Raw genomic sequence first — 15,156 nt, 5'->3', positions numbered from 1 at the left:
GCTTCAACAAGAGGCATTTGTTTTTCACAGTTCTGGAGTCTGGTCATCCAAGAACAGGCTGCCTCAACAACTGGGTTGTGGTTACAGCCCTCTTCTGAGATTCAAATGGCTGCTTGCTCCCTGTCCTCATTCAGTGGAGAAGGAGAGCCCTGGTGTCTCTCCTTTTTTTTTTTTTTTCTTTTTTAATTTTTTAAATTTATTTTCAGCGTAACAGTATTCATTGTTTTTGCACCACGCCCAGTGCTCCATGCAATCCGTGCCCTCTCCAATACCCACAACCTGGTTCCCCCAACCTCCCACCCCCTGCCCCTTCAAACCCCTCAGATTGTTTTTCAGAGTCCATAGTCTCTCATGGTTCACCTCCCCTTCCAATTTCCCCCAACTCCCTTCTCCTCTCTAACTCCCCATGTCCTCCATGCTATTTGTTATGCTCCACAAACAAGTGAAACCATATGATAACTGACTCTCTCTGCTTGACTTATTTCACTCAGCATAATCTCTTCCAGTCCCGTCCATGTTGCTACAAAAGTTGGGCATTCATCCTTTCTGATGGAGGCATAATACTCCATAGTGTATATGGACCACATCTACCTTATCCATTCGTCTGTTGAAGGGCATCTTGGTTCCTTCCACAGTTGGGTAACCATGGCCATTGCTGCTATAAACATTGGGGTACAGATGACCCTTCTTTTCACTACATCTGTATCTTTGGGGTAAATACTCAGTAGTGCAATGGCAGGGTCATAGGGAAGCTCTATTTTTAATTTCTTGAGGAATTGCCACACTGTTCTCCAAAGTGGCTGCACCAACTTTCATTCCCACCAACAGAAAGGGTTCCCCTTTCTCCACACCCCCTCCAACACATGTTGTTTCCTGTCTTGCTAATTTTGGCCATTCTAACTGGTGTAAGGTGGTATCTCAATGTGGTTTTAATTTGAATCTCCCTGAGGGCTAGTGATGATGAACATTTTTTCATGTGTCTGATAGCCATTTGTATGTCTTCATTGGAGAAGTGTCTGTTCATATCTTCTGCCCATTTTTTTATGATTGTCTGTTTTATGTGTGTTGAGTTTGAGGAGTTCTTTATAGATACTGGATATAGATACCTTTTGTCTGTACTGTCATTTGCAAATATCTTCTCCCATTCCATGGGTTACCTCTTTGTTTTGTTGACTATTTCCTTTGCTGTGCAGAAGCTTTTGATTTTGATGAAGTCCCAAATGTTCATTTTCACTTTTGTTTCCTTTGCCTTTGGAGACATATCTTGAAAGAAGTTGCTGTGGCTGATATCGAAGAGATTACTGCCTATATTCTCCTCTAGGATTCTGATGGATTCCTGTCTCACATTGAGGTCATTTATCCATTTTGAGTTTATCTTTGTGTACAATGTAAGAGAATGGTCAAGTTTCATTCTTCTACATATAGCTGCCCAGTTTTCCCAGCACCATTTATTGAAGAGACTGTCTTTTTTCCACTGTATATTTTTTCTGTTTTGTCAAAGATTATTTGACCATAGAGTTGAAGGTCCATATCTGGGCTCTCTATTCTGTTCAACTGGTCTATGTGTCTGTTTTTATGCCAGTAGCATGCTGTCTTGGTGATCACAGCTTTGTAGTAAATCCTGAAATCAGGTAACGTGATGCCTCCAATTTTATTTTTGTTTTTCAACATTTCCTTAGTGACTCTGATTCCATACAAATTTTTGGATTATTTGCTCCAGCTCTTTGAAAAATACCAGTGGAATTTTTATCAGAATAGCATTAAAAGTATAGATTTCTCTAGGCAGTATAGACATTTTAACAATGTTTATTCTTCCGATCCAAGAGCATGGAATGGTCTTCTGTCTTTTTGTGTCCTCTTCAACTTCTTTCATGACTGTTCTGTAGTTCCTCAAGTACAGATCCTTTACCTCTTTGTTTAGGGTTATTCCCAGGTATCTTATGGTTCTTGGTACTATAGTAAATAAAATCTATTCTCTAATTTCCCTTTCTGTATTTTCATTGTTAGTGTATAAGAAAGCCATTGATTTCTGTACATTGACTTTGTATCCTGCTACGTTGCTGAATTGTTGTATGAGTTCTAATAGTTTGGGTGTGGAGTCTTTTGGGTTTTCCATATAAAGAATCATGCATGTCATCTGTGAAGAGAGAGAGTTTGACTTCTTCAATGCCAATTTGGATACCTTTTATTTCTCTTTGTTGTCTGATTGCTATTGCTAGGACTTCTAATACTATGCTGAACAAGAGTGGTGAGAGTGGGCATCTTTGTTGTGTTCCTGATCTCAAAGGGAAGGCTGCAAGCTTTTTCCCATTGAGGATGATATTTGCTGTGGGTCTTTCATAGATAGATTTTATGAAGTTCAGGAATGCTCCCTCTATCCCTATACTTTGAAGTATTTTAATCAGGAAAGGATGCTGGATTTTGTCAAATGCTTTTTATTTTGCATCAGTTGAGAGGACCATGTGGTTCTTCTCTCTTCTCTTATTAATTTGTTCTATCACATTGATTGATTTGCAATTCTCACTTCAGACAAATTAGATTTTAAACTAAAGACTATAGTCAGAGATACAGAAGGACACTACACCATTCTTAAATGGACTATCCACCAAGATGATCTAACAATTGTAAATATCTATGCCCCCAATATGGGAGCAGCCAATTACATAAGAAAACTGTTAATCAAGATAAACAGTCTTATTGATATGAATACATTAATAGTAGGAGATCTTAACACGCCTCTCTCAGAAATAGACAGGTCATCGAAGCAGAAAATCAATAAAGAAACAAGAGCATTGAATGACACATTGGACCAGATGGACCTCATAGATATATACAGAACATTCCACCCTAAAACAACAGAATACTCATTATTCTCAAGTGCACATGGAACCTTCTCAAGAATAGACCACATACTGGGTCACAAATCAGGACTCAACCGATACCAAAAGACTGAGATTATTCCCTGCACATTCTCAAATCACAGTGCTTTGAAACTGAAGCTCAATCACAAGGAAAAGTTTGGAAGGAACTCAAACACCTGGAAGCTAAAGACCACCTTGCTTAAGAATGCTTGGATCAACCAGGAGATCAAAGAAGAACTGAAACAATTCATGGAGACCAATGAGAATGAAGACACTTCGGCCCCAAACCTATGGGATACAGCAAAGGCGGTCCTAAGGGGGAAATACAGAGCCATCCAAGCCTCCCTCAAAAAAATTGAAAAATCCTTTCTGATGGAGGCATAATACTCCATAGTGTATATGAACCACATTTTCCTTATCCATTTGTCCATTGAAGGGCATCTTGGTTCTACCAAACTTTTGTAGCAACATGGATGGGACTGGAAGAGATTATGTTGAGTGAAATAAGTCAAGCAGAGAGAGTCAATTATCATATGGTTTCACTTATTTGTGGAGCATAACAAATATCATGGAGGACAAGGGGTGTTAGAGAGGAGAAGGGAGTTGGGGTAAATTGGAAGGGGAGGTGAATCATGAGAGACTATGGACTCTGAAAAACAATCTGAGGGGTTTGAAGTGGCGGGGGGGGGGTGGGAGGTTGGGGTACCAGGTGGTGGGTATTATAGAGGGCACGGATTGCATGGAGCACTGGGTGTGGTGAAAGAATAATGAATACTGTTATGCTGAAAATAAATAAATTTAATTAAAAAAATTAAAAAATCCAGAACACACCAGCTGTCTCTACACCTTAAAGAACTGGAGAATCAACAACAAATCAAACCAACCCACACATAAGAAGGGAAATAATCAATATTAGAGCTGAGATCAATGAGTTAGAAACCAGAGATACAGTAGAACATATCAATGAAACAAGAAGCTGGTTTTTTGAAAGAATCAATAAGATCAATAAACCATTGGCCACACTAATCCAAAAGAAAAGAGAGAAAACCCAAATTAATAAAATTATGAATGCAAAGGGAGAGATCACAACGAACACCAAGGAAGTAGAAACAATCATCAGAAGTTATTATCAACAGTTATATGTCAATAAGCTAAGCAACCTAGATGAAATGGATGCATTCCTGGAAAACTATAAACTCCCAAAATTGAACCAGGAAGAAATTGACAACCTGAATAGACTGATATCTAATAACGAGATTGAAGCAGTGATCAAAAACCTCCCAAAAAACAAGAGCCCAGGACCTGATGGATTCCCCGGGGAATTCTACCAAACTTTCAAAAAAGAAATAACACCTATTCTCCTGAAGCTGTTTCAAAAAATTGAAGCAGAAGGAAAATTTCCAGACTTTTTCTATGAAGCCAGCATTACATTGATCCCCAAACCAGGCAAAAACCCTACCAAGAAGGAGAATTTTAGACCAATATCACTGATGAATATGAATGCTTAGATTCTCAACAAGATCCTAGCAAACAGGACCCAACAGCACATTAAAAAGATTATCCACCACGACCAGGTGGGATTCATCCCTGGGCTACAAGGATGGCATCTCTCCTTTTAAGTACACTGATCCCATCATGGCGGGCTCCACCTTCATGGCCTCCTCAAATCCTCATTCTTCCAATGCCTCCACCTCCGAATACCATCATGTTGGGGGTTGGGACCTCAACATATGAATTTTAAGGGGATATGGACAGTCAATCCAGAATAAGACCATTGGAAGATTCTTTCCAAAGATCGTTTAAAATAGATGAATTCATTTATGCTCTTAATTTGGTGATCTAATGACCTCATATGACAAGAGAAGCACAACTTGACTCCTGAGTCTAGAGAAAGGCCAACTTAAACCTCCCCTGGAAAGAAATCAATGCATGACCTCATGTATAATAAGCTAATGACACAACTGTTGGAATGGCTAATGAATCCATGCAGATCATGTTGAAACCCAGACAGACATGACCGGTGCTTCTTACCACTGCAAGAACATAGCCCAGTCATTGATTTCCTCAACCAAGGTAAAGGGCAAAAATTAGTAAGACATGCCCATATAAGCCCTTCATTTCTTTTTATAGGAATTCATTGATATTTACTTTTTTTTTTCCATTAGAAGGATTTCCTAGGTGACAGATAGTCACTCACCTTAGCCTAGATTTCCAAAGAGCCCTGGCCTAGAAGGTCTGCAGAAAGTGGATGCCTGCTGACCAGAATCAGGCCTTGCCTCTTTGGCCTCCCTCCAGGGAACTTGGACCTAGGAGGCTAAGTGCAGGGGCAAGAGTGGAGGCCCAGGGCACATACCTCTCCCTGAGCCAGTGACCTCTCACCATGAGCCCTGTGCGAGCAGGGACAGTGGCCAAGGCCCTGTGTGGCCTGTGGGAGCTCCAGCTTTCTTGGATCAGTCCCACTCCCAGTCTTCTCTCCCCACTCTACCCACCACAGTGGAGTCTCACACAGCCTGTTTTCATGGAGGATTGATTCACTGCCTTCTTCCATCAAAGGAAGTGACGTGTGCAGACCAGACATGTTTCCTGGGAACATTCCCAGTCAGATCCACTGAGGGCTGTGCTGTATTGGAATCCCAGAAAGACTTACACGAGGTCATGTCCCCTGCCAACCACCATATCTAAATCAGTTTAGCAAGGAGGCACCAGGGCTATCTGTTTATTTAAAGTCACAGACAAATTGACCTTTTAAGGCCATCTGCTGTGCATCCCATCTGGAGGTCCTCCTGCTGTCTACAGGACAGAGGCGCCAGGCTCATCCTCTGAGCCTCGCAGCTTTCTATGTGTAGTCACCTGTGTCCCACCTCACTCAGGGCCTGGCCGCCAGCAAGAAATGCAATCTTTCTCCACCGAAACCATTCAGAAGCAGCTTATTAATTAAGATCCTCAGTGTCTCTTAACCATTTTATCACCTCCAATGACTTCTTGATCTCCTTCCCTGGGCATTTTTGGCAGTCCTGATGGGTGGAGCTTGGGGGCTGGAAACAGGGCTCAACAGTAAGCCACTCTAAGTTGCATTATAAGGATAATTTGAAGATTTCTTGTTCTCAGATCCTAACACCTCACCCGGGCACTGTTCTCAGGTTAAACTCCTGAGAAGTCAAACAGCTTGGACTCACACTCTTTCTGGGTGTGTCTCGGTCTCTCTGTCTCTGTCTCTTTGTGTCTCTCTCCATCTCTCTGTGGACACACACACACATGCATGCACACACACATACACACCATGTGAGCCACATGGAGCATGCTTGCTTAAATGCCTACTTACAAACCAACAAAAGCTTCCTATTAAAGTATCCCTCAATGAGATCAAAGCCTACACTATATTGGTTTTCTGGATGCTTTTGTGCAAAAAAGGAAAGCCAAGTGCTTATCCCTGGCCCACATTGTTTTTAAGTTTTTGCCGAAGGGTAAAACTCCCATGCATAACTGAGGAGATGTGGGCATCATCAGAACCCAACAGCAAGACGCCAGTTCCGTGTCTGCATATCTGTACCCTCTCTGCTCACCAGATATAAAATTCCTTTTATTTTATTTAATTAGGTTCATGTTTGAAGAAAAAAGTCTTATTCACATCAATTGCAACAAGATGAAACCTGCATGGGGATACCAGTAATTAAAGAAGTCTAAGAAACATAAGAACGCACACAGTGTATTTCTTAAATATAATAACCTCTATTGCGAACATACAAAGCATCTATGGATATAGATGTCCATATCGATAGGTATATAAAACCTTCAGTAGCTACTTCTTTTTCTCACCCAGATCTCCAGTGGTTCTCCCCTTCCAGGAACATCTCACTGAACAAAGGTGTACTATGTGACCTACCTTGGCCAATTAAATATTAACAGGAATGACATAGGTCTCCTCAAGTAGAAGCACATGGAGGCAGAATGTAATCCTCCCCTGTTCTCTCCCGCTCCACGGCAAACCCAGAGGCTGTCTGATGTCTGTTCTACGATGGCCGAGCCTCCATCAGCCCAGGCTGCTGAGTGTGGGAGACTGCAAATCCTGCCCCCCATCCTCCCGCTCAGTGCACCCACAAGCCCTCACTACGTGCGTGTGAATGCCCTTCCCTTCTGGTCCTGGGCTCAGCCAGAGGGACTCGTCATCAGATTTCTCCATCTGCTATTAAGAAACTAAAGTGACCTCGGAAGACAAGTCCTTAAAACCATCAATCAGAGACAACAAGGAGGGGTGTCCAGCTGGCTCCCTCAGGAGAGCACACGATGCTTAGTCATAAGTTCAAATTCCACACCAGGTCTAGAGATAACTAAAAATAAATAAATAAAATTTTTGAAAAAATACAACAAATACAAGTGTACAGGTGAGTCTATTATGATTATTTGCAATCACATTTCAGTCATTGAGCTCAGTATTTTCTCAATACTTTAAATTATGACGATTATCCTATATAACAGCAAGGCCTCTATCATTCACCAAAGTTCAAGGGGCTCTGACTGGACGGTGTTAAGAAAACCTGAAAATGTCTGTTACATGCCAGTTTACTGGATATATTTCAAAGATCAAAGATACAATTTTTTCAAATGGGTTAATGACTGCTTTAGTGGTCACTGTACAGGAACCTACACTGTCTAGAGAATCAATAAACTGAAAAACAGAAATGTTATGTCACCATGAGAGCTTAGTTCCAATTTCACATGTCAATGAATGGGCAAAATTTTGGTGGTATTCAAGAGTTGCATGAAAGCACGTGTGTGTGTGCACACTTGCACACACATCCACACAGATGTCTAGAAAAGCAGTCATTTATAACCTATTATAGCACATTGGGTACTTATCACCACTGTTCTCCAAAAGCAGCCCAAGGTCACTCACTATCCAAAAATGAACAAAGTAAAAACACTGAACCCTTTCCAGGTAGACAGCAAGGGGGCAAGAAATCTACTTAAACACCATAAGACTAAACTATAATATCTTAGAAGAAAATATCAGTTGCATCATTTCCAGGTTCTGAAAACAAACCCATAAATTATACACACACATACACACACACATATATACACACATATATATACATACAAAATATGTATGTATATATATGTATATATACACATACACATATTCTGAGTAGAATCTTCAAGAAAGAGTTCAGAGACATCACATAGCTCTTCAGACATTTGAAAGGGTCACAGCAGACAAAACCAGAGCTTCTGTTTTCCAGATTATGGTTTCAGGCTATCAGTCCTAAGTATTAACACCGAAGATTCTCACAGATGCAAAAACCTTATTGCCCAATTTTCAGGAGCAGAAATAAGCCAAAATTGCCTCAGAGAAGTAGCATGATGGCTGTATGTACAGTAACTTATTTCTATCTATCAGTCAATTCACAGAAGAGTATCGCAATCGAGCCACAAAATCTAGCAACCCCATTCAACACCTGAAACAGCCTCGAAGAAGGTGAGCCCGGCACCCTGTGCCCCGGACACACCTCGCCTACCTGAGATGAGTGACACGGTGTCTTTCTCCCAGGAGACGACGGTGACGTACGCCTCCACCGAGGAGGGGATAATGCACTTGAAGACCGCAACATTGCCTCTCATGGTTTTCTGGTCCTCCACACGGACTGTATAGGGCTCCCGTAAAACTGGAAGGCAAGAAGACCCTTGGTAAGACACCCTGGCAGGAGTTCATTGTGGGAGAACCTCATTCAGATACAGGTGCTGTGGCTTACATGAGGAATTGTACCACCTATAGTCATTGGGGGAAGAAATCAAAGAAATCGGTGGTTCATGCCTTAAAGACTTTCATCCCATACACAAATAAACGACACTGTTTTCTAAAGGGCAAGAGTATATCTAAAAACAGCTATCTGCCTCCTCGGTGCTCCTGGAGGTAGAAAGTAGCTTCATAAAGAAGTTGTGAGCATGGGATACTGCTCTTCCTGTCCCCCAAGGACAAAGGAAGAATTTTCTGACTATGAAGAAAGAGTTGGAAAAAATCAAGAAAGGCAACCTCTCCTGAGATTTATTTAAAACTACGTGACAAAGTAACTCTGCATAAGTGATTTTTTTTTTTTTTGGCAGTTGCAAAACAGTCTTGGAAACAACTGTTCCTCTTCCCGTGACTTCAGAAGGATGTTGCTTAGCGAGCCTACCCCAGCACCTCCCAAAATAGGAGTATCCCTGAAAACTCTCTGCGGAGCCATCCATGAGCTGGCTGTCTGGGTGAGAGGCAGGGTGGCAGTGGATTTCAGAGCCTACCCTGCAAGCCCACCTGCCTGGGTTCATAGCCAAGTCCAAACACTCACACAATGAGTGAGTAGCCTTGCGACCTAGACAACAGGGATTTTGGTGATAAATCTACCACTGGGGGAATGTAAGGACTCAGGTAGTGTGGGTACAGCACTCAAGGTGGTGCTCGCCATGAGCAGGTGGGATACGGCTCTGTGTACCAGCAGCTAGAACCGCATCCACACCATAACCCGACATGAGGAAGACCTCTGTGTCCAGGAGAAGAAGAAATCAGGGCTGTAACCCAAACCATGCCTCACCCCAGCTGGTGAATATGGATGCAAGTCTCACTTCTCCACAGCTTTATTTTCCTCAAGCTTAAAATGAAGGGGTTGAGACAGGAAGATTCTCACAGTCTGAGTTTTAGAAGCCTGGTTTTCTATGATAGCCTTAGAGACAACTTCTCTCACCATCCATTCAGCTTTCCTCGAGGTTTAGTCATTTACTGGACAAGGATGTGTTGAGAAAACTTGCCATGGAATTACTTTTTAAAGAAATTAGCATACCAACGAAAATAAGAATGAGTTTCTAAAGGGAACTCTCTTCATAGGCAGAGGTGAATGTTCTAGAAGAAGCATTTTTAAGATTGGCACTGGTTTTGTGACAGGCTGAATATCTTAGTATAGAGTGTGGCCTTATTCAGAGTATTGCTCCCCAAAGCCCGCTTTTAAAATCAATATTTAACATTTTCCCCACTTGGAGAATTTTTTTCACTCCTGTCTTAAACCAGAGAGATTTTCGGAAGTCTGGGACTCTTCTGAGACCCCCCACCTCCACACTCCCCATTAGCAGTCTGACACCATGTGCCAAATGGTGAGTCCACACCGCTTGTAAAATCTCCCCAGGGCGATAGCTCAGGGTGCCCAAGAGCCTGGCCTCAGGAACATCGCCATTAACACAGGGGCAGGAGCTGATTTTGCACAGGAAAAGAACTCAGTCGGTAGCACTTCGGGAAGAGCGGTGGTCCACACTCTTGGTCGGAAAGAGGTGACAAAGAGGTAAAGAAGCCAAACTCCCTCAGGAATGAGGATTGGATTGTGGTGGAGGGAAGACAGATGAGAGGATGGGGTCGAGAAGAGAAGAGGAAGGGGCTGGACAACATGGCCAAGGGCCAAAGACTCCATCAGCACAGGGAGAAGATCACTGGAGCAGGTGCAGGAATCCAGTGGAAGTCTCTTGTGTGATGCTGGTTGGGAACTATAAGATCGCTTCATCTCCCCAAACTTCCAGGGCACTCTGCCTCACACGAATGGCTCAGGTGGCTTCACACGAATTTCTTGGAAATTAAAGCCAAAGAAGACCAGGGCAAGAGTCGACGCCCATCCAGTGACAGAGGAAGCACTTTCCCAGAGGGCCTAAGTGCTGGTCACCGGAGCCAGAGAGAGGGGCCCAGTGGGGACTTGCCCTTTTGCACCCAAAGTCCTGCCCGCCCAGAACTCCTCAGTCCAGGCCTCTCACACATACCATGGGGCACCTTCTCCCCTTCAGCTGCCCATAGGTCTCACCTGCTCCCTCTATCTCCCATGTCAGCCCCAAGGAGCCCAGATCTTCTTGAAGCCAGGATACAACTAGGTGCACTGCATCCCACCCAGTGCAGAAAGAATGGGGCAGGGAAGGAAACACTCCACTCCCTCCCTAGATTCTTCTAGAAAGAGAGACCACTCAGGGAACCTTGAAAAAAATTAACTGTAGAACTTCTAACAATGCTTGGCACATAGTAAGTGCTGAATCAATGCTTGGAAGGTGACTAAATAAAAATCACAGAGCTTCCCTGTTGCAAGTACTTCTAACCCTACTGTAGAATAAAACATGTTTTTATTGTGTTATGTTAGTCCCCACACAGTACATCTTTAGTTTTTGAGGTAGTGTTCCAAGAGGCAGTGTTTGTGTACGACACCCAGTGCTCCGTTCAATCCCAGCCCTTCTTAATACCCGCCACCAGGCTCACCCATCCCCCACTTCCTTCCCTTCTACAACTCTCCATTTGTTTTCCGGAGTCCATAGTCTCATGGTTCATCTCCTACTCTGATTCCCACCCTTCTTCATTTTCCCCTTGTCCTAATGTCCTCCATGTTATTCCTTATGTTCCACAAGTAAGTGAAACCATATCATAATCAACTTTCTCTGTTTGACTTATTTCACTCAGTATAATCTCCTCCAGTCCCATCCAAGTTGATGCAAAAGCTGGGTATTCGTCCTTTTGATGACTGAGTAATATTCCATTGTATATATGGACCACAACTTTATCAATTTGTCTGTTGAAGGGCATCTCGGTTCTTTCCACAGTTTGGCTGTTGTGGACATTCTGCTGTAAACACTGGGTTGCATGTGGCCCTTCTTTTCACTGCATCTGTACCTTTGGGGTAAATATGCAGTAGTGCAACTGTTGGGACACTATCTATTATTTAAAAAAAAAAAAACAACTTGAGTTTTCATTATAGATCTCTTCCTTATTGATGAAAATAAGGTAGGCCCCTGAGGCCCCACCACTTAAGAAGCCAACACTGCTCTCTAACAGAATATACCTCTCATAACACAAGTCTCCCAGGATCACAGCAAGCCTCCCCAAGGTACTTGCTGCATCTAGTCCTTACTACCACCACTTAGGGTAACAGAGACTGAGTTACAGACATAAGATCCAGGCAAAAACTAAAACAGACTGACATCTGTATTACAGGGAAGGGTGAGCTAAGCCTTAGGACCTTGTGTCCTAAGATGGGCTCTCTTTGGAAGCAGGTCAGAGGTGAGGAACTGGGGGAAAGTGGCTGACTGTAGATATGGTCCCAGGAAGACCAGAGAGGGAGAGGCTGGGGATGTAGGGAAGGGCAAGACCTAAGCCAAGGTGTGATTTCAGGGCAGTTCCAGCCTCTACCTGAGCCTGAGGAGAGCTGTGAATGCGAGTTACACTTTGAGCTCCTCTCACTCCATACCTGGAGCTGGAACTTAATCCTTACAGCAGTCTGGCACTGGCTCAGGGCTGGTCTCAGGGCCCCGCATTCCCAGGCACTCCCCACTCTGTGTGTGTGAAGTGGCTCCAGGATACCAACCATCCTCTAAGGGCTCTCTGTGTGAGCTGTCAGCAACCAGCAGGCTTGCACAGGTGCCCTAGACCCCACTCCTCAGGCACACACAACCCACCAGCCGCAGGGCTCCCTCCTGCCACCATCAGGATGATGAACCATGCCATAGTTGGGGTGGGGGAAAGCAATCTCCCTTCCCTATTCCCCCTCCCATGATGTTCAGGTGACCTCTAAGGGATTATAGCCTCCATGCTAGTTTGGGAAAGGGGTGGCTTCCACCATACCCCACTTTAGAGCATGTGCACCCACTCCTACCCACACTCCTGCCCTGGCCAGAATGGAGGCTGCCAGTCATTTCTAGACAGGGGCAGAGAGGAGAGGCCAGGCAGGGCCAGAGCACTCAGCATTAGAGAGCCAGTAGTGGTCATAGTGGGGTTAGGGAGGTGGAGGCTAAGTGGGGCTCTGGGCACCCAGAGACTGGAGAAGGGGTCACTGAGAACCTATCTGGGGGAGGTGGCATGAGGCAGGACCCTGCAAGAGCTGAGGCACTGAGCTCCCAGAGCACGTTCCATTGTCCCATTATCTTCAGTTATGAAATGCAAGTGGAAAGAGAAAAGCATTCATGTTTCAAGATGGCAACAGAAGAGCATTGAGCCAGAACTCCGGGACCTTCTCAGCACTGGGCCCTGTGAGACTGCTCCCATCCCGGGACATCAGTCCCATGTAGCAATTGGACAATGGGGGATGATGGGGTGGAAGTAAGTCAAAGGAGAGTTTGAAGAATTGGGCCCTGCAGAGGAGACATGTCTGGGTGGCCCTCTTCTCCTGATGGGCTAGCCTCAGATTCTGCCTACCCCTCTGATTCCTATGTCCAATGTGAGAAAGCATCAGCAAATGCTCATGGGTTGGCTTTCTCTGGAACACCAGAGGACTTAAGGCTGGTCTTTCCTGTTTAGGAAATGGTCATCCGAGGCACATTGTGACCTAGAGGCACATTCGTTTTATATAAATCTGGTTTTGTTCTATTACATTTTGTAGCTGATAACTTAATAAATTGAGGTGTGCCTCAAATAATCAATTACATCTTGAACACACCCTCATGTCAAGCACTGCCTCAGGGACTATGGAGATCATAACACTTATGGAATGATCATCTGAAGAAAGAAAATTCAGGAGGCAGAACAAGTAGAAGAAAAGAATAAAAGATGGACAGGCACAAGTGAGAAAGCGGGGTGGAACTGGCGAGCCTGAGTAGCTGGTATGGAAGGGGGCACTTGAGCTGGCACTGAAAGACCAGAGGACTTATAGGTGGAGAGGAAAGAGAGAGAAGAACAGTGGTGACACAAGCAGGGAATATTCCAGAGATTGTGAGGTACTGACCCAGCACTTTTTAGCTACACTGGCTTCCAACCACAACTCCTATGCACAGGCAACAACAGGTTCACAGAAATCCCCTCTCCCTTGTCTGAAAATGGAAGTAAGAGCAACCTCGCAAGACGTGCCGATTAAAATACAGAAAGCCTTAAAGTACTTGGCACAATGTCCAGCACATAACCGCTTTAGTCACTGAGTCTCTATGATTGCCGGCGAGAGGAGCTGATCCAAGCTACCAGAAGCTGAAAGATGAGACCTCTTTGAAGCCACGGTTGCTTTGGAACCTGCAGCCAGAGCCCTGGGAAGGGCTCCGCAGCCTCTCTCTCTTTGATCGCGGCTTCACATTCTCTTTTCCCACAGACAGGTTTCCTCTGCTTTCCTGGTCTGCGTGGGAGGAGGGAGGATCCTCGACCCACAGTTCCCAGGCATCCTGAGGAAAAATGGGTGATCTTCCAAGATTTCTGTTTCAAAATCAGAAAGCAGAGAAACGGATGGAACAACCTGGTTAGTTGCTCTCCCTCAGTACCATCCACTTGGAGCAGAGGTTCCAGACTCTTGTGTGATGTGGCTGCAAGAGACGGCTAAGGGGCTTGCCGTGGACTGGTCAGAGTGGCAGCGAGATGAGCAGCTACTGTACTCTATGAACATCAAGACAACCCTTGAGTGACTAGGTCAGCCCAATATTATTACTTGCTTTCTCTCAAGACAACTTTATCAAGATACTATTGATATACACTAAAATAACACATTTACTGGTGGTTTTCACATATGTAGACCCCCATGAGGTCACCACCACAATCAAGATAATGAACAGACCCATCAGCTGAAAAGTTAACTTGTCCTCTGTGACCCGTCCTTTGCACCCCCTTTCACAGGCAACAACTAACATGCTTTCCATAATTCTAGATTAATTTACACATTTTAGAGTCTTACATAAATGGGCATACATTTTTATGTGACGTATTTCACTCAGTATGGTTATTTTGAGATTCCCCCCTGCTACTGTGTTTACCAATACGCTATTCCCTCCTTATCTGTGGTTTTCCTTTTTGTGGTTTCAGTCACCCATAGTCAGCCGCGGTCTGGCAGCACAGGATCCTCCTTCTGACCGTACTATCAGAAGGTCAACACTATCCTCATTCCACATCACATTGCACATATCTTTCATCTCACTTTGTCTCATCCTGGAGGCATTTTATCATCTCACATCACCACAAGAAGAAGGCAATAAGCTACAGGTATTTGATATTTGGTATAAAGATATTTGGGGAGAGAGACACCATTCATATAACTTTTATTACAACACAATATTTTAATTTTATGATTGCTGTTTGTTGATGTCTTACTGTGCCTAATTTATAAATAAAACTTTACCATAGGAATGTATGTATAGGAAAACACACAGTACATGTAGACTTTATTACTATTCATGGTTTCAGGCATCCACTGTGTACGTCAGAACACATTGCCAGTGGATAAGAAGAGGGACACTGTAGTCCATTCTTTTTCATCCAATTTTATGGGTAAACCACAATTTGTTTACTCAGTTGTCTGTTGATGGGCTTTGACTCATTTTTAGCTATTACAAAAAC

General features: G+C 43.8%; 1 protein-coding gene across 2 annotated transcripts in view; it reads right to left on the bottom strand.

The window, feature by feature from the left end:
* The window catches only part of DSCAM (DS cell adhesion molecule), a 745,695-nt gene that overhangs the window by 589,998 nt on the left and 140,541 nt on the right, over nucleotides 1-15,156 (bottom strand). The window contains exon 3 of one of the 2 annotated variants that reach the window (XM_082722200.1): nucleotides 8,369-8,524. In XM_082722200.1, coding sequence (XP_082578326.1) covers nucleotides 8,369-8,524 — 156 coding nt within the window. The remainder of the gene's footprint in view (nucleotides 1-8,368; nucleotides 8,525-15,156) is intronic. The other variant, XM_082722199.1, reaches the window with a different exon arrangement.

This window comes from Mustela nivalis (genome assembly GCF_964662115.1).
Source record: "Mustela nivalis genome assembly, chromosome: 1".
NCBI classification, from domain to species: Eukaryota; Metazoa; Chordata; class Mammalia; order Carnivora; family Mustelidae; genus Mustela; species Mustela nivalis.
Note: the sequence above shows the minus strand (reverse complement) of the source record. Positions and strands in the feature narration are given on the sequence as shown.